The sequence below is a fragment of the Guillardia theta genome (genome assembly GCF_000315625.1).
Source record: "Guillardia theta CCMP2712 unplaced genomic scaffold GUITHscaffold_122, whole genome shotgun sequence".
NCBI classification, from domain to species: domain Eukaryota; class Cryptophyceae; order Pyrenomonadales; family Geminigeraceae; genus Guillardia; species Guillardia theta.
In genome coordinates, this window is record NW_005434552.1 from 116,883 (window position 1) to 135,358 (window position 18,476).

General features: G+C 52.2%; 4 protein-coding genes across 4 annotated transcripts; 3 read left to right on the plus strand and 1 right to left on the minus strand.

Annotated features, from left to right (window-relative positions):
• Positions 1 to 454: 454 nt before the first annotated feature.
• GUITHDRAFT_146319 (hypothetical protein) lies at positions 455 to 2,453 on the plus strand (the record flags this gene model as incomplete). Its single annotated transcript, XM_005822607.1, has 9 exons — positions 455 to 586; positions 639 to 982; positions 1,032 to 1,151; positions 1,285 to 1,381; positions 1,428 to 1,526; positions 1,615 to 1,824; positions 1,970 to 2,095; positions 2,191 to 2,271; positions 2,430 to 2,453. The coding sequence occupies 9 exons, from the start codon at positions 455 to 457 to the stop codon at positions 2,451 to 2,453; spliced, it is 1,233 nt and encodes a 410-aa protein (XP_005822664.1).
• Positions 2,454 to 4,118: 1,665 nt separating this feature from the next.
• GUITHDRAFT_79558 (hypothetical protein) lies at positions 4,119 to 6,035 on the minus strand (the record flags this gene model as incomplete). The annotated part of the gene is made up of 2 exons (XM_005822608.1): positions 4,119 to 4,616; positions 5,493 to 6,035. 2 exons carry the CDS (start codon positions 6,033 to 6,035, stop codon positions 4,119 to 4,121), a joined length of 1,041 nt encoding a protein of 346 aa, XP_005822665.1.
• A 4,823-nt stretch (positions 6,036 to 10,858) lies between these two features.
• On the plus strand, positions 10,859 to 11,925 carry GUITHDRAFT_146321 (hypothetical protein; the record flags this gene model as incomplete). The annotated part of the gene is made up of 6 exons (XM_005822609.1): positions 10,859 to 10,963; positions 11,016 to 11,239; positions 11,283 to 11,373; positions 11,508 to 11,539; positions 11,587 to 11,838; positions 11,886 to 11,925. The coding sequence occupies 6 exons, from the start codon at positions 10,859 to 10,861 to the stop codon at positions 11,923 to 11,925; spliced, it is 744 nt and encodes a 247-aa protein (XP_005822666.1).
• A 985-nt stretch (positions 11,926 to 12,910) lies between these two features.
• On the plus strand, positions 12,911 to 18,078 carry GUITHDRAFT_146322 (hypothetical protein; the record flags this gene model as incomplete). The annotated part of the gene is made up of 13 exons (XM_005822610.1): positions 12,911 to 13,585; positions 13,707 to 13,797; positions 13,842 to 14,021; positions 14,077 to 14,879; positions 15,105 to 15,434; positions 15,709 to 15,964; positions 16,120 to 16,173; positions 16,442 to 16,691; positions 16,877 to 17,039; positions 17,295 to 17,564; positions 17,698 to 17,760; positions 18,017 to 18,026; positions 18,065 to 18,078. 13 exons carry the CDS (start codon positions 12,911 to 12,913, stop codon positions 18,076 to 18,078), a joined length of 3,159 nt encoding a protein of 1,052 aa, XP_005822667.1.
• Positions 18,079 to 18,476: the final 398 nt, after the last annotated feature.

Below are 18,476 nucleotides of genomic sequence, written 5' to 3' on the forward strand. Positions count from 1 at the left end.
GACTCTTTTTGCTAATTTAGTTAGGCCCGCCAATAATCCTAACGCCTCAGAGTAGCCCTATCCCCTTTGCTCTTTCCCTTCTCCTCTTCCGCCCTCCCTCCGCCTCTTCCTCCCTCCCTCCCTCCCTTCTCCTCTTCCGCCCTCCCTCCCTCCCTTCTCCTCTTCCTCCCTCCCTCCCTCCCTTCTCCTCTTCCTCCCTCCCTCCCTCCTTCCCTCCCCCTCGTGTTTCCTTCCTCCCTTTCCTGCTTTTTGCTTGTTCTTATCCTTGTAGCTCAGACATCTCTTCATCATTCAGCAAAGATACAGCGATTTGCAGCGCTCACTGCCTCTCTTTTAGTCCACGTACTTGCTAGCTCTCCTATTACTTGTTCCCTGATCTCCTATCGCTCTTCTCCTCTTCGCTTTTGCTGTTGAGAGGTTCAAGCTCTTGCTTCTCTTCATCCTTCACCCTCCCATGTCTTCTTCGCGTCCTGTCTCGGCCAAGCGGGTGGGACATCCGCTGCCCGAAGAGATAGTCGTCAGCAATCATCTCCAGCCTAGAAATGCCCGGGAAGCAGAGACAAGGGCTCGCTTTCGGTTTCAAGAGGTATAGACCATGTGCCTGCTTCGCTTCTGAGCTCTTCTCTTCCCGCTGACAGGCTGTGGGGGCTTCGCTTGCGGCTCTCGTGCTGATGGGGATCGGCATCGGTCTGTTTGCTGTCTGGGCTAACACCTACCTCGCGCCCTTGGGAACCTACTACGAGGCTGCTTGCCTTGTGCTGAACTCCACACAAGTTGTCATCACTGACGGCTACATGCGCGAGCCGCTGTACCGAGCTGAGGTCTTGCTCAGCAACAAGGTCTTGTGCTACTTGCTCAGACAGTGTCAGGTGTACGTCTACGTCTTCAACACAAGCGAGACCTCCTGCTGCTGTCCCAACGTCTTTGGAAAGCAGCGCTGTGGAGAGTGGGAAGCAATCGCGTACGACAACATCGACGAGAGGTCGCTGCCGCTTTGGTCTGAGCGTATGATGAAACATGTTGTGCTGCAGCTACACGTCTGGAAGCAAAGCGTCTTTCTTGCGAGATTACGGTCACCCCGACACCTATCACAAGTGCTGGCATTCCCCAGGCATCGATAGTCATAAAGTCAGGCAGACGAGAACTGAGTTGTGAGCTTGCAGACAAGAATAAGGTTGTGCTCATGAGGAGCTCAAGATCCATGTTCCTCATGCCAAGTTTGATCTCTTTTATCTTCGGGTGCTTGAATGATTTAAATCAGTGTGCATGGTAACTCCATGTCAGGTTGTACTTTGCGCAATCTTCGATTCGCAAATTCAGTGCTTACAGAACATCAGTGTACTACGTCGACAAGTTCAAAGGGAGGCTGAAGGATGAGAACGTGAACTTTCTGATCGGAATGTTACATCGCTGATGTGTGCATGCAGAAAATTGAAGAAAAGGTCCCGCTTCAGAAAAAAACGTTGACACAAGAATTTCAGGAGGAAGAGGAAGAGGAAGAGGAAGAGGAAGAGGAAGAGGAAGAGGTCGGGTAAGGCGTGATGTATAGGATAAAGAGATCTAAGTAACATCTTTACTTGACTTGTGCTCGAACAAAATCCTTCACCATTTCAGCTTCATAATGGATCCAGCTGTCGGCTATCGGCAAGCTCGAGCAGCGATCTTGTTCCTGTGCTGAAGATGTACGAAGGAAGTCCGTTCTTCCCTTCGATGATGGTCAAGGCGAACAATCTAGATACCTTCAAGAACAGCCAATGGATCTTTGGGAGCTATGAGAGGCAAACACGTGGAATGATTCTCTCGATCAAACCGTCGGAAGTGTTGGTAGTCTGGATCACAGATTTGCAAGGAGCTTCCACCCAGCTACCGCGCCTGAGCTGCCCTCCTGACAAGCTGCAAGTCCTCAATCACTTTGGAAACACGTGTTGGAGGCTGAGAGATCGCAGAATCTTACCCCCGGGATGAACAGGGACCCCACGAGTTCTATCCTGGAGATCTCCTGTGTGAGAAAGACAACTCGACTCCGGTGAATCGTGCCAACCTTTATGTGGTCATATCTGCCGACGAACGATCCCGGATGATGCTCGTTCGGAAGGTGATGGGATGCTTTTGACTTTTGAGCTGTCTGTTTGAGATGGCGTGTTGATCTCTTACGATTTGTTCCAACAGCCCTCACATGCGCGTTGTCAGGTGTTGGAGGAAGGGCAGGTTGCCGAGCAGCTCGATGCCAACAAGAACGACTATGAAGTGATGAGTGCGTTTGATCTTCAGGTTCTGAATCCTAATCCTAATCCCTACCCCTCCCTCTCCCTCTGCTTCCCCCTCTCCCTCTCCCTCTCCCTCTCCCCCCTTCAACCAACGGTTTTTAGCTGACCTGCATGCTAGGCACATCAAGGTTTCAGCTTCCGCATGGGAGACATTGTTGTCAGGCTGGAAACAGGCGCAAGCTCTGACGCAACCAAACCCTCAGTCAAACAGGACGAGGACGGAACGAGGGAGATGGACGGAAGAGAGGAGGAGGGACGCCCTTTGGCAGGCAGCCTAGAGGGGAAAGAAAAGGATGCAGCTGTTCTAACTTCATCTTTGTAAATCAAAATCAGGACTTCCATGCGCATGACTTTACAGATGATTCGCTGGCAGATAGTGTCTGTTTTGCTTCATAAAAACAATAAATGTATCCTTCTTACATCAGCGCGCTCTTAAAGATGTTTGTATTCTACATGATGTATTGCCTTCTCACTGCTCCGACATGTTCCTTTCTCACTCTGTTACAGCTCCTTTCTGCAAGAACAATTTCTTCGCATCGTTTGACATGATTGCCCCACCGATTCGAGCTCCGATACAGTTGAGAATCGGGTCACTTCCACTGTATTTCTTGACGAGATAGAGTTGGTTATCTTCGAACAGTGCGAAGATCTTAATGCAGATGTCCGCACCAGTTACAGCAAGAACCTTTCCGTTCCACCCCCAACTCATGCATTTGATTTCAACACACTCCATGTGTAATTCTATGGTCTGAACGTGCTGTTTGACTCGGGTCTTCCAGGTTTCTATGATCGCTTCTTGCGAGCCAACTGCTATCATCTTTCCGTCCGGCCTGCAGCTGATGACCGAGATGGTGATGTCTGAGACGTTCTTGATCTCATTGATACATTGCTCTGTAGCAACATTCCAAATCCGAATCTCTTCTTTGGTGGCAGAAGCAAGTATCTTTCCATCCTGTGCCCAGCTCAAGAAATCAGCTTCACAATCACTTCTCAGCTCGTGGCTGCAGATGTTCAGCTCGACGTCCCAGATCTGGATCACAGTATCATCCAGCAAGGAAACAGCAAGCGATCTTCTGTCGGGGCTCCAGCAAACGCAGCAAACATTGCGAACAAGCATTTTGGAGGGACCCTTCTGAAGACCGGATCGCACGTCCCATGCTTGAATCATGCCTTCGCCAGATACTGAGATTATCTTGCTTTGATCGATGCCCCAACTTGTTGCTGCGTCAGAGTCCCAAAAAGAATTCCTGCACTTCAAGCAAATATCGTCTTCTGCAACATCCCAAAATTCAACATTGTCGTCATCTGACGCGATCGCAATTCTATCTCCACCTGGAGCCCAGCTCAAGCATGATGTGTTCGGCGTATTGTGGTACAATGTTTTCAACCATCCTGTTGTGTTCCAGATTCTGAGTGTTTGATCTACATGTGCGGAGGCGAACTCCTCCCCAGCAGTCTTCCAGCTCAAGCATAAGACTTTAGGAAGATCAGGCTCATGCAGACAGCAATGAATGTCAGCTGATCCAACCTCCCAAACCCGAAGAGCCTCGTCGTCCCAACCCGACGCGATGTAGTCTCCGTTGTGACACCAGCTCAAGCATGTTCCATTTCCTGCGGTCAGCTTTTGTGATCTGTCTCCATTGACGTGATTCCACACACGAATGGTGTTGTCATAGGCGGTCAAGGCGAGGCTTTTTCCATCTGAACTCCAGCTTAGAACCATGACTTCATCTTCACTGGGAGTGAGTGTGTTTGCAACAGTAGAATTATCTGCATTCCATATCTTAATTATTCCTTGCTTGTCGCCAACAGCAAGCAGCAATCCTACAGGATTCCAGCTTAAGCACGTTATCATTCTTTTTCATCGTTATGTAACCTCCGAGTACAATCACCCGACTCCACATCCCACAAGCTGACGACTCCATCAGACGATCCAGCTGCTAGCATCTTCTTGGAGGGATCAAGTTTCATGCAAGATACAACCTGCAGTCTTGATCGAAAAGCATGTAAGCACACTTCTCTGTCAACCTCCCAAACTCGAACATCTCCTAGAGGTGAGCTCGAGGCCAGCATCTTCCCTCCTGGTCCCCAGCTCATGCTCGTCACCTCCCCAGCATGCTCCTCAAGCGAGCGGATGCATCTCTCCGACTCCACGTCCCACACCTCTATCAGCCCGTCCTCCCATCCCGTCGCCAGCGCCTTCCCGTCGGGCCTCCAGCACATGATGGAGACTTGAAGGTCGCGGGTTTGGAGGGAGTGGGAGCAGGAAGCTTGAGGGAGGTCCCAGATGTCGATGGAGGTACGAGGGGAAGGGCATGCAAGTCTCGTGCCATCAGGAGCTAAAACAGCCTCCGACTCATTGCATTCCAACTCTGGAAGAGTCTTTTCGTTGATAACATCCCAGATCCTTGTAATAGAATCAGAATCAGATATGATCCATCTTTCATCTCCTGAAATCTGAATGTACTTGATCGGATCTTCGTGTCCTTGCAATGTGTAAACACATTGGCCTGACTCCAGGTCCCAAACTTGTATCACGCCGTTCCGTGATCCTGATACAAGAGTCTTTCCTTCGTAACCATCAAAGCGTAAGAAAGTCACTCGCTCTGCAGTCTGCTGCAATGTCTTCAGGCAGATTCCAGACTCAACATCCCATATTCGGATAGTATGATCATTAGATCCCGAAGCTAACGTCTTACTCTCCGATCGAAAAGTTAAAAATGTGACATCTGCTGTATGACCTTTCAACATTCGAACACAGCGTTCTGTTTCAATGTCCAATAAACGAATGTGCCTCCCATTCCACACACTGGCAATCAGGATCATGTCTGAACACAGAAGAAACACTTCTGCCGCTTTTTTCACTTCACTATGTGCTTGTAGACTGGAGTTTGCATGTAAATCCCATACATCTACTATCGCACCTTCTTCCCACACTTGCGCGACTCTCCTGCCGTCTGGGCTCCATATCAACTGTTCTTTTTCCTCTATTTCCTTTCGCAAAGTGCATTCGACCTTGTTCGCTTCAAAGTTCCAGATTCGAAAATGATTTTCATCTGAGCTCAGAGAAATCATCTTCTCGTCAGAGCTCCATTCGATACCCGACACAGTTTCAGGAAGTCTCTCAAGCTTTTGTTCACAGTTTCCTGTCGTTGAGTCCCAAATCAGCATTTGTTTATCATCTGATGTTGAAACACATTTGTGCTCGTCTGGATTCCAAGTCACACCTCTTATGGCTGAATGGTGCCCCGGATGAGTCAGAAGACAAACATCTGTTTCTGTGCTCCAAATTTGAATCATGCGATTCGCTGTGGCAGCCGCAAGAAGTTTGCCATCACTTGCAAAGTTCAATGCCTGTACTTCAGTCAAACTACCTCTGTCATTTCCACTCAGCCATCCATCATCATTCAAACTCCAAATCCTGATAGGACTATCAGCTGAGCTCGAGGCCAGCATCTTCCCTCCTGGTCCCCAGCTCATGCTCGTCACCTCCCCAGCATGCTCCTCAAGCGAGCGGATGCATCTCTCCGACTCCACGTCCCACACCTCTATCAGCCCGTCCTCCCATCCCGTCGCCAGCGCCTTCCCGTCGGGCCTCCAGCACATGATGGAGACATGAAGGTCGCGGGTTTGGAGGGAGTGGGAGCAGGAAGCTTGAGGGAGGTCCCAGATGTCGATGGAGGTACGAGGGGAAGGGCATGCAAGTCTCGTGCCATCAGGAGAAATGGCTACAACGTCTACATCTGTGACTTCATGGATTGTAAGCATCACTCGTTCAGATTCGATCTCCCAAATCTCAATTCCTTTTGCCTCATTGTCTTCAGATAACAGTGTGATCAGAGTTGCTCCCTTGGGCCCAAAAAGAATCACAGACGATCCATCTTTGAATAGTTGTACTTGGCTGATGCAATGTCCGGTCTCTATGCTCCATTTCCTGATCTTCCCATCAGTTTCAGCAGTATGAAGTAACTCATCTTCTGAATCGTAATGTAAATATGGTAATTCATCGAAGGGAAACCTTTCTTTTAGCTGCCCTGACTCCGCATCCAAAACCAAAACAAATCCACTAGACACACCGACGATAATGAACTTACCGTCATCAGTGTAGAGGAGAGCCTCGATTTTTTTTTCAGTTGGAATCGGCTCTTGTATAATGTTGAGTAGCGCAGAAAGCAGATTCGAATCTTCTTCTCGCTGCCTTCCTTGTACTGCTCCTTCGTCCTTACTGTTCACACCGTCCTCCTCGTCGTCCTCCTCGTCGTCCTCCTCGTGGTCCTCCTCGTGGTCCTCCTCGTGGTCCTCCTCGTGGTCCTCCTCGTGGTCCTCCTCGTGGTCCTCCTCGTGGTCCTCCTCGTCGTCCTCCTCGTCGTCCTCCTCGTCCTCCTCGTCCACTTCTTGTGCTCTGTTGTGGATAAAGGAAAGCAGACTGGATAGGTTCCTCTGACTTTCTTGTACAGCTCCATCTTCTCGGTAGTCCTCCTCATGCAGTTCGTCCGATTCTTGTAGATCATCAAGCGTACGTGTATACAGGCATGCCTCAGTCTCTACGTCCCAAAGTTGGATGCTAGATAAGGATGCAGCAACAAAGGTCCTCCCATCAGGCCCATGCATCACTCTTTGAATGTCTCCGACCAGCTGAGGTTCGAGTTTGCGCCAAGTCTGTATCGGCTGATCGTCTTGTATTTCAAAGGTACATTTCCATATTTCACCACAGGAGGTTGCAACGCAGAGATTGCTTCCGTCCGGCGAAAAGCTTATCCCTTCGCTGTCTTCCGCACATATTATGCTAGTATCTCCTTCCCCATTAAATGGAAATTCGCCGAAGAACATTCCAGTCAGGTTGGCGTCTGTCAGATCTGTCTCCAAGAACCAGGCATGACACGCGTCTACCTGCGATAGATTGGCGCCTCTGAAGTTTGTTCGATGCATAACAATGTTTCGCAAGACAGCACCGCAGATCTGAACTCCAGACAAGTCCATCCCTGCGAACGACACGCCAGCAGCTGTCAGGAGGGTTGCTGCATTGGCTGCTGCAATGACCCGTGGACTTGAATCTGACTCAACTCCTCGAGATGCACGAATAATTTCAAAGAGTTTCTGTTTGAATTGTGACGAGGTCTGCACAGACAGAACAAGAAACTTGATTGTCTCAACATCATGGTTAAGAAGACGCAGGCCCAGTCCATGCAGCATGACTTCATCAACGCAATCTCTAGTTAGCGTCCTCTCAACAATTTCTTGTGCAAGGAAAAAGCTTCTAAAACTGTCGTGATCGAAGTGGATACTGATTGCTTCAGCATGATCTGAGTTTGTCGTTGTTTGATGTATCAAGTGCTGCGAGAGCAAGCAGAACCCCACGTTTTCCTTGACATCTGTACCAGCTGGCATCGAAAAGGGACTTTTCTGCAGAAACTGCTGTGAGGTCTCGAGCACAAGCCGGTTCTTGCCTGCACGGTGCATCTCAAAGGAGATGACTCGCACAGCTTCAAGGAATTTGTCCGGGTAATTCTCTTCTGTTATCCCAACTAGGTTGAAGCTGTCCTTTATCCCGGCCTTGCCTTGAAGTTTGAACCATTCCATTACGAAACATGTCTCAGCATACGTGGCATAAAGGTCGATTTTCGTCATGGGACAAGCGACCGAGAAGTCGTGTCCTCCATGACACAAGCGAGGCAGAGCTGAGATTACAAGCTTGAAAGCAAGTGGGGTTGTGACAAGTTTCTGCAAGTCTGGTCTTGCATCGAGAGCTGTTCGATAATCTTCTGCGGTCCAAGCACTCTCAACAGGAGGGATGCTCATCTGTAGAAAACATGGAACAAGATCCCTGGCCTGTTTGAAACTCAAAGGACATATCCAGTAAGCATCCAGTGTTTTGCTTGTTGCTCCATCTGGATAAAATAGAGAAAATGACTTTCTACCAGATCTCAGAAACTCGCTTCTGCAGGTAACAACAACCTTAATGTTTGAATTGCCCCTCATCTCAGCCACATACTTCTTCACCACGTTTTCTTTCATTCTGAGCTCATCATATCCATCTAATATCAGCACGAAAGAGTTTTGTTGCACAAATCTTCTCCATTCTTCATCGGGCAGCTGGTGCCCAAGTTGTTTCTGGACGAATTCTCTGATACCCATTTGATACACAAGTTGCACGAATATTGGAACAGCATGGCACTCCTTCCATTCCTGCCACAATTCAGCGCTCCACTTCTTTGTAATCGTAGACTTTCCACTTCCCGCGGCTCCTTGCAGGAGTAAAACTTTGCTTTCGCTTGAAAGGAACATTTTTAGGACTTGACGAGACGGGATACTGTTGCTCTTCACATCGTCGGGACCAGTGTCTGTACAGGATATTTCAAGGTAATCTTGCAAAGTCTCTTCGACGTTGTCATCCATGAAGGCAGTCTTGAGGTTAGATCGCAACGTCCTGACAAGCCTGCCTGCAATAGACAAGTGCTCATTTCGTTCTGGTTGTATCATTCCACTTTTAGGATCAACTTTTTCTGCAAACCTGTACCTAATACTGAAACACCATGCATTGAGAATCATGTTTGCCTTGAGAGGAGCAATCGGTGGACTTTGAGAGCTTATCAGATGAAGAGAGACTTGATCTGTTTGGAACTTTGAGTCTTTGGAGTTGACATAATCTTCTACGAAAAACTTGATAGGATCATCTTTGTCTTCCTCTTTCTTAGTGATTAAATTTCCATCTTTGTCACCATGTGCTCCTGTGTTCACGTGAATAGCTTGGTTGAGCTTGGCTGCCAACTCAAGTATTTTCATTACGTGCTCGTCGTGTACCTCTTTATCGCATTCCCAGAGGATTTGTCGAGGGTTCAGCTGAAGTGCAACGAAAGGACAACCTGGAAGCATGAAATGACCAGTCTCAGTTTTCATCAGACCCAGCTCATATGCATTCTTCGCCAGGTTGTAGACTTTTCCAGTTCTAAGGTTGTCGCTTCCAGCAAGGCGCGATTTCGCCTCTGCTTTCTGTCGCTTGGATCCATCACCAACTCTGTCGGTACATCCACGCTTCATTTTGCAGTGGCGTAGAAGTGAAGCGCAAGATGGTGCTAGGAGGGTAGTACCAGCCTGAGAACAAGAGCAGCGAGTGAGGGGGGTCATAAGTTGAATACCTTTAAACTAGTTCAGAGCTGTTTCTACAGAAAACTTTTGCTACATTTGTGAGCTCTGCCACTACTACGACTACTTACCATAAACAAGTGTGGAAGTGAAAACTGGTGAATGGGAGAAGAGACGAGAAGACAGGCAAGTCTCGTGATTGTGAGTGAAGAGAAAAACAAAGACAACAGAGAAAAAAATGCGCTGGAGAGGAAAGGCAAGGAGGGAGAAGATTCAACGAAGAGAGAAAAGGAAAGTGGAGGAGAGGAGGTGGGAGGAGGGGTGTGGAAATGAGAGGATTGGAAAGGAGAGGAGAGAGGTTACGAAAGGAAAAGAAGGGGTGGAGAGGAGATGAAAGCAAAGCAAAAGAGATGAGATGAGAGGGGAGGCGAGGCGAAGAGAAGAAAAGAGAAGCGGACAGGACAGGACAGGACAGGATAGAGGAGAGACAATGGAAGAGGAGAGGAGAGGGGAGCTCAGGAAAGAAGAGGACATGAGAAGAAAGCTAATGAGAGGAGAGGAGTGGAGAGAAAAGATGACAGGACAGGACAGGACAGGACAGGACAGGACAGGACAGGACAGGACAGGACAGGACAGGACAGGACAGGGGAGAAGAGGGGGGAGAGGAGAGGAGAGGAGAGGTGGACAGGACAGGAGAGGAGAGGAAGAGACACTCTCTGAGGAAGTGAGGGGAACTACAGGTGCAGTGTTTAATGGAGAGAGGAAACCGGGGGCGGGCCTACAAGAGGATCGTGGTCAAATTGACAGAGATAGTCCATTTATATTAGGAAGACAATCGAGAGATTGATAACCTAGGGTGTCACGAGTAGACTGTTTGATCTAGCTGGGAACCTCCGGGCTCTGATTCAATTTCAACAAGTGAAATGAAATCGAAATCTGTTGCAAGCTGGCCTCAGTAAAGTCATCTGCTCTGCTGTCTGCTGTAACATGATGCTATCTCAGTAGGCCCGCCTCAGAACAATCTGATGCGTCCTGAGACGGGCCCGTATCAAGCGGTAGGATGTTGTCCTTCTTCATATCCTCCGAAAGTACTATAAACAAGGAGGGCTCATGTCGGGGGATCAGCGGGTTATTACGGGGCCTCGCATGGTTTCTGATTTCGATGAAGCTGAGGCAGGCCCGCGTAGGTCCGGTCCCTCCAGGCTTTGGCTACGAGAGTCGATTTTGACTGAGAGGAGTGACGGGAGGGTTCACTTACACCCCTCCTCCTCGCACCCCCCTCCTCCTCGCACCCCCCTCCTCCTCGCACCCCCCTCCTCCTCGTACCCCCCCTCCTCCTCGCACACCCCTCCTCCTGGCACCCCCCTCCTCCTCGCACCCCCCCTCCTCCTGGTACCCCCCCCTCCTCCTCGCCCCCCCCTCCCGCACCCCCCCTCCTCCTCGCACCCCCCCTCCTCCTCGCACCCCCCCTCTTCTATGCTCTCCTCTCTGCAACTCAGATCGTCACCATGAGCGACAAGAAGGTCTGCAGAGAGACAAAGAGCTTGTCAGGGCTCAACGCAACAGACTTCTTCAAGCACTCTCACCTCGCGCTGCTCTTTGCTTGCATGAAGGTTTGATCGAATGATCTCATGTCAAGTTTGCGTCAGCCTGATGATGAGCCAGGGGCTGCATGGCGAAGTAGAGAGTATTCTCAACATGTTCAATAGCACAGACTTGGATGTGGAATGTCTGGTCAATCAGAGTCAAACCGACGGATGGACAGCTTTACATTACGCTGCTAGCACAGGTCAAACTCAGATTGTCAAGACGCTGCTGTCGCATCGAGCTCTTGTCAACGTCGCCACGCGCTTATCTCGCTCGACGGCTCTTCACCTCGCCGCTAAGAGGTGAGAGGCGGACGGAGGGTCAATGTGCTTGACAAGCTGAGAGGGGGCACGTCGACATCGTCCAGCTCCTGCTGCACAAATTCGCCAAGAATCGAAAAGACTCGCGAGGATGGACAGCACTGAAGTTTGCAGAGGTAGAGGATGAGCGAAGGGAGATGATACTACTGATGATGCCTCCTCCTCCCGCAGTCAGCAGGCCATCTCGAAGTAGTCCGACTGCTTGCGGTGAAAATGATGTCCATGCTCCTACAAGTGAACTGGATCGCAGAAAACCTTCTGGAGGAACGTGGTGGCCGCAGAGTGAGACTGACTTATCTCTTCCTCACTGTCAGCTGACCGTGCGACAGCCTTCAGATGGGCGAGGAGATCCTTCATTGCGAGCTCGTCAGCGAGAGGAAAAGCTTTCGACTCTCCAAGGCTTTGCAGGGATGCGACGCCTGCTCTTGCTCTTCTCCTCCCACGTTGGCTGACGTCGCCAGGAACGGAGCTCACTGGAGCCTTTCGAGCTTGCAAGACTTGACCCTCTCCTCTGCTCCCACTCTCGCCGCCCATAAACATTCTTCTCCAGCAGAGGAGCCAGCTGTTGGATTAGCCAGGCTGTGAGTCCAGCTTCTTGTCTTGTTCCCGACTTCTCACGTCTGCACAGCAAAATATTCAAAGAGAGTTTGCCGAGGCTGATTGTTTAGAGACAGTCTTGTACGTTTTAATGCATGAGTTGCTCTGCGGGAGATGTAGCATCTGCTCTGTTTGCATTCCGAAATGCTTCAGAGAGAAATTCATTGTGTTTCAGCTTGTGCTTCATGCGTGAAGATATACCTCTAGTGTGTGCCTGTCACTATCAAGCACAGACACAAGATTGGAGGTAATATGAAGGAATAAGCCTGGACGAGATGCTTATGAACTCAGAGGGGCTTTAGACTGCGAGGATGGAACTGAAGTAGAATCTGCTCTTCCTTTCCTTCTGCAGTTCACAAGACTTGTTGGTTCTAGATCAAGTTAGTGATGTTTAACTTTACTCTACCTTACTTTGAGTTTGTGAGGCAATTATCTTCATCCTGATTTCTTGAATCGTTGAATAAACTTTATATTCACGCTCATGGACACCTTTATTGACTGAACAAGAAAGGCAAACCGGAGCAAACAAAGGAGGACGAGGATAGAGCCAACAAACCCGCCTCAATAAAATACTAGGAAACGAAGGAGGCAGCGAAAACCGCTACTCCAACCACGCAAGCGACGGCATGCACGACAAGCAGGGGAACAAGGATCAGAACAACGAGCAGTAGCGCAAGGCCCCTGCGAGGAGGACGGCAAGACCCATGCGAGAGCGATACTGCCGAAACAGACGAGCACGCAAACGATGAAAGCCAGGGTCCCCATACACCGCCTCCTGAGCGCATCCATCCCACTCCGCTGTCAGCGTAGCTCCATGGTGATCCGCCAGGTACCAGAGAAACCGCAAAGCGTCAGCATGAAGAAGACCATCCGTACCTGCAGTGAAGGGAAGAAAGGCCTTCGGCGGGTGATGGGTGCCATAACTTGCGCGATGATCCGAAATCTTCTGTTGGGCGAGGGACCGGTGACGTGGGTCCGGGTGGACACATAGTTTTGAAAGCCCAGTTTGACCTTTTTTTTCCCCAGCGTTTTCCGTTGCATGCAGAAGAGGTGAAGATGGAGCAAGAGGCGATGGAGCGGGAGAACGGGCGGCTGCGGTCGAAGGTCATCGAGCTGGAGGGGGAGCTGGAGCTTATGAGAGAAATGTCTCGCTCTCGCTCCCTCCTCCCTAAAGACTCTTTGCCTATCGAGGGCAGTCACCTCGGCGGTATCATAATGACCAAGGAGAGCAAGATTGTTGTGCTCGACCAACGCAAGCCCAACAAGTATCGCCATGTCAAGTCGCGCTTGATCCCTCCGAGCTCCTTCGGCTCTCTGGACCGAGGAGTTTCTTCTGCTCCTCATCTCTTCGGGACCCTAGAGGAGAAGTTGGTCAGGGAGCCCAAGTTGTTTCAAACTGCCCTGGCCGAGCTCAGAGACAAGGCCATGGGTCTCAAGACCGAGAAGCGAACGCCTCGCACGCGACTGCAGGTCATCCCAGGCCCTCACAGCTACGGCGTGAGCAAGGACGACTTGAATGTCAAGTATCCGTTTGCTCTCAAGAAGATCGTGAGGGAGGGGCTCAGGTACCTGAGGAATGAGTTCGGCCTGCGGTTTGAGAGCGTGTTTGACTGCTTCGCTTACTTCGATGCCTCGGGTGACTGGGACGTGAAAGTCAACGACCTTGTCGTGGGGATTCGCAGGTTGAAGATTGACCTCCGCCCGATCGATGCGGACGAGACGTTGAGGATGGTAGACAAACACAACGATGGGAAAGTTGACCCGAAAAGTTTCGTTCAGCTCCTTTCGTGGCATCCTCTCTTGGTAGCTCTCAAGTCATTGTGATCGCTTCTCATGCTCATCGTCCTCTCAGGATGACTGGAGACAATCGCTCGAGTCTTCGCGGATGAATCGAAAATCCATCGTAGAGAGAGCGTACGCAGCTTCAGGCAAGCTCCTTCAAGGTTTGTATGTTTGAATCCCCTCGACAGTCCTGACGCCTCGCCAGAGCGATCGGAGGAGAAACATCAGAGCTCTACTCTCACCAAGTTTCCTCCTCCCTCCATCCTCCACAAGCAGAGCAAGGGGTCTCAGGGCAGGCTCGAAGCTGACGAGCTTTCGAGCTCTGGTCCCGAGGACCAGGATAACAAGGAGACGCGAGGAGGAGGGGAGACGCGAGGCAAGGAAGGTAGAAGGCTGTAGCCTCTTGTCTTCTCTTAGTGACTTGTGCTGGTCTCCTGCAGTGGAGTCGAAGCAGGAGCAAGCAGCTGCGATCCTGATCCAGAAGCGAATCCGGGGGATGCAGACGAGAGCGAGTCTGAGCGAGATCCCGGAGGCAGGCAGCCTCAAGCTGCGATCTTCCTCCCTCCCCCGCGAGCGATCCCTCCTTCAGGAGCTCGTCCATCAAGACGCCCCGACGCTTGCAGGGCGCGTGCTGGACCCGCAGGAGCAAGAGATGCTGGGACAGATTCAGGAGAGCAGACGGCGAGCGAGCAAGGGGCAGCGCAACCTGAGCTCGAGCGACGGCAACGCTCCTGCAGTGCGAGGAAGGAGACTGGATGACAATGTGACGCTGCCGATGAACGACTTCTCCATCGCCAAGACGCAGTGGATCCTGACGCTCTTTGACTACCTTTGTGTGCGGGTTGACGGGCAGGGGAGGAGGACGACAAAGATCGGAGAGGGGCAGGTGTGCGAGGGAATCATCATCCCTGATACTGTCATCTACCGGCAGAACACGATAGACGCATGGTACTTCACAGACTCGACGGGCAGGCTGAACAAGAAGCAGCACACTAAAGAGTTCTCAACGTCCAACATCCTCTCAGTGTTCCTTGCTAAAGATCGTCTGCATACTGGCAGCTCCAAAGACACTGCCGGGTTCGAGGGCTCGTTGGCATCGGACGACAGCAAGGAGCCTGTTGCGTACTTGATCGAGCTGTCAGAGGAGCAGAAGACAGAAACTTACCGATGGATGGATCGATCCTCCCTCGAGCTCTTTCTTCGATCCCATCACAAACCTCGCTCGGGCATCCTTCAGAAATATGTCTCTCCTCCCTCTTCCTTCCTCTCCTCCCTGCCCCCCTTCCTGCTCTCCCTGCTCTCCCTCTCACCTCCATTCTCCCTCTCTCGTCCTCCCTTCTTTCTTGTCCTGCTCACCCTCTCCCACTGATCTTCCTTCTCCCTCCTCCTTTCTCTCCTCGTTCTCCTTCCTCTCATCACCTCCTCCCTACCTCTTCCACCTTCAACGTCCCCTGACCATTTCCCTCAGGTCCGACCCAACGGCTCGCACAACCACACCATCCGCGCCCTCTGGACCCCCCACCACCACAAGATGGAGAAGTGCGCCAACATCTACGAGTGGAGAAACCAGTCGGTTGCGCTCAGCACCAGGATGTCAACCTTCGAAGGCCCCGCGCACTTCACGGAGACTACACAGCTGAATCAGTTCCGGTCCAAGGAAGTTGCCAGGGCTGCGGGCAAGTTGATCAGCCACGTTAACAGCCTCCTGCCCAGCGGGTGTCACGTCTGGCAGGGAAGCTTCTACTTCAAAGTGAACCCCTGTTCCCAGCTTGTGTTCCTCTGGACTACCGAGCTGCAGGTCAGCTGGGGGCAGAGGGGAAGGGAGGGGGAGGATTGAGAAGAGGGAGGAAGGGAAGAAACAAAAGGGAAAATGAAGGAGATGGGATAGTGAGGAGGAGTGGAGGAGGGAGTAAGGCAAGGATGAAGGAAGGGATGCAGGGGAGAGGAGGGAGGAGGAGGGGAGGAGGGGAGGAGGGGAGGAGGGGGAGGAGGAGGAGGGAGCAAGGAAAGGATGCATGGAGGATGGAAGGGAGGGGAGGGAGGGAGAGGAAGAGGAATGAGTATTTCATTAGGTTCGGAACTCGTTCGAGGTCAATCCTGGTTTCGTATCTCGTCCTTACAACCACATGGACGAGCGACCGGCCGTATGCTACGAGTCTGAGATGGACAGGAGGAGGAGAATCGCTACTGCTCTCGAGTTTCTCGACCAGAAGTCGTTCGAGGCCTTGACGAAACATGACAGAAAGGCTCTGAAGCATCTCTATCAGGAGAAGCTGACCTTTGAGAAGCTTGCGAACCTCCTCCCTGCCTCTCCCCGAGCCTCTCGAGGTCTCCTCTCCTCCTCCCTCTGAAGTTCTCCCGCCATCCTCCGTGTCTTTTAACTCTCCTCCTCTTTTCTCTTTCATTCCATCCCTCTCTACGTCCTTCCTCTCTCCTTCTCCTCTCCTCTCTCTCCTCGCATCAGTTTTCTCACCTTCTTTCAGAACAATCGATCGACTTTGGCGACGACTCTCAGCCAAGTTCCGTCGCAACCTCAAGTGACGATGAAGACGGGAATGTGAAGCAGCCAAATATAGGCAAGAAACTACTCCCTGCCTGCCTGCCTGCCTGCCTGCCTGCCTGCCTGCCTGCCTGCCTGCCTGCCTGCCTGCCTGCCTGCCTGCCTGCCTGCCTGCCTGCCTGCCTGCCTGCCTCCTTCCCTCCTCCATATCCTGCTGCAGCTCCCCCCCCCTTCCTTCAGTTGCTGCCGCGTGTCCTTCTCCTTCTCTCTTCTCGCGCGTCTTTATCGCTCTGACTTGTCGGCAGAGCCTTCCAACCTCCCCAAGCTCAAGCGCAGGCACCTCCGCAAGTTCTTCGGGTCTCTCGAGGGAGGTCAGGAGGGGTCAGGCTGGACGGCCAGGCAGGAGCTCTCGCCCACCAGCCCTCATTCCGCCAAGGGGTCAGCACGACCCCAGCAGGAGTCCGCAGCTCCCACTTTCGATCACTTGTCAAGCTCCTTGCACCCTGCCAAGAGCCAAGCGAAGCAGCCGCTGTCACTTGAATCACTCGCAGCTCGGTGATCAAGACTGCCTGCGCTCCCTCCTCTGCTCTGCTCTGCTCTGCTCTGCTCTGCTCTGCTCTGCTCTGCTCTGCTCTGCTCTGCTCTGCTCTGCTCTGCTCTGCTCTGCTCTGCGCTCACTCTCTCTTCTTCTCTCTTCTTCTCTCTCCAGCAACTTCACTACCACTCAACACTCTGAGCAGGACGGCTAAGTGGAAGCCTAGCTCGGGGGTCATAAATCGCTCGTCCGGTCTCAGCACTCCTCGTCTCGCCGATCACTCGGACAAGAGAGGAGAGGAACGAGTTGATCTGTCTCCTCTCTTCCTCTGCCCGCTACCCAGTGCCGTCTGCTTGAAAAAAGCTCAGGTACAAATACTGCTGCTGCTGCTGCTGCTGCTGCTGCTGCTGCTGCTGCTGTCTCCTCCTCCTCCTGCTCCTCTTCTTGCTCTTAACTCCTGCTCCTGCTCCTGCCCCTGCCCCTGCCCCTGCCCCTGCCTCTGCTCCTGCTCCAGCTCCGACTCCTGCCTCTTCTTGCTCTTAACTCCTGCCGCCTCTGATCCTGCCTCTGCACCTGCTCTTGCCTTCGCTCCTCCCTGCATCGGGTTGACTTTGCTGTCTCAGCCTCTCCCTGCTCGCACACTGAGCGTGACCTACCGTCAATGTCTCGCGATCCTCGGACCCCATGCTGCTCCCGTCCTCGAGTTCATCCTCTCCGCTGGAGCCGACAAGCGTCTACCTCCTGAGGGCTTCCTCCCCTCGCGCGAGTACATACGCTACGTCCTGGGTGACAACCAGGACAAGGAGGAGGAGGAGAAGGAGGAGGACGTGAAGCTCAAGTGGAAGACCTCGCAAGACGATCTGATCATGCGGACGCTCCTGCAGGCTCAGCAGGTCAACAAGTTAAAGGATGGGAGGGAGGAGGGGGAGAGAGAAGGGAGGGGTGAGCGATGGGGGAGGGAGGGGGGACGGGAGAGGGAGAGAGGGGGGAGGAGGGTTGAGTTGAATGACTTGGATGATTGAGCAGAAGAATCTGAAAGGAATATCAATCTCGGAGATGATCAAAGATGAAGAGTTTCTCAACAGAAATGTAAGTGGAGAAGGAGGAGCGAACTAGAGGGAGAATCGGAAGATGGGGAGGAGGGGAGGGTGTTAGCAGTCAGAAAAGAGGAGGAGGAGGAGGAGGAAGACGAGGAAGGAGGAGGAGGAGGAGGAAGGAGGAGCAGGAGCAGGAGCAGGAGCAGGAGCAGGAGCAGGAGCAGGAGGAAGTCGGAGCAGGAGCAGAAGCAGAAGCAGAAGCAGGAGGAGGAGGAGGAGGAGGAGGAGGTTGACTCTACTTGGTACAGGTGGAAGTTTGTGAGTCCTGCGCGCTGCTTGTCAATCGCTGGGCGCAGGTGAGACAAAATGATGAAAAACAGGAGGGGGAGGACGAGAGGAGGGGAAGAAAAGGGAGAAGGAGGATGGAAGGGGAGGGGAGGCGAGAGGAGCAAGAACAGGAGCAGGAGCAGGAGCAGGAGCAGGAGCAGGAGCAGGAGCAGGAGCAGGAGCAGGAGCAGGAGCAGGAGCAGGAGCAGGAGCAGGAGCAGGAGCAGGAGCAGGAGCAGGAGCAGGAGCAGGAGCAGGAGCAGGAGCAGGAGCAGGAGCAGGAGCAGGAGCAGGAGCAGGAGCAGGAGCAGGAGCAGGAGCAGATTCAGGAGCAGGAGCAGGAGCAGGAGCAGGAGCAGGAGCAGGAGCAGGAGCAGGAGCAGGAGCAGGAGCAGGAGCAGGAGCAGGAGCAGGAGCAGGAGCAGGAGCAGGAGCAGGAGC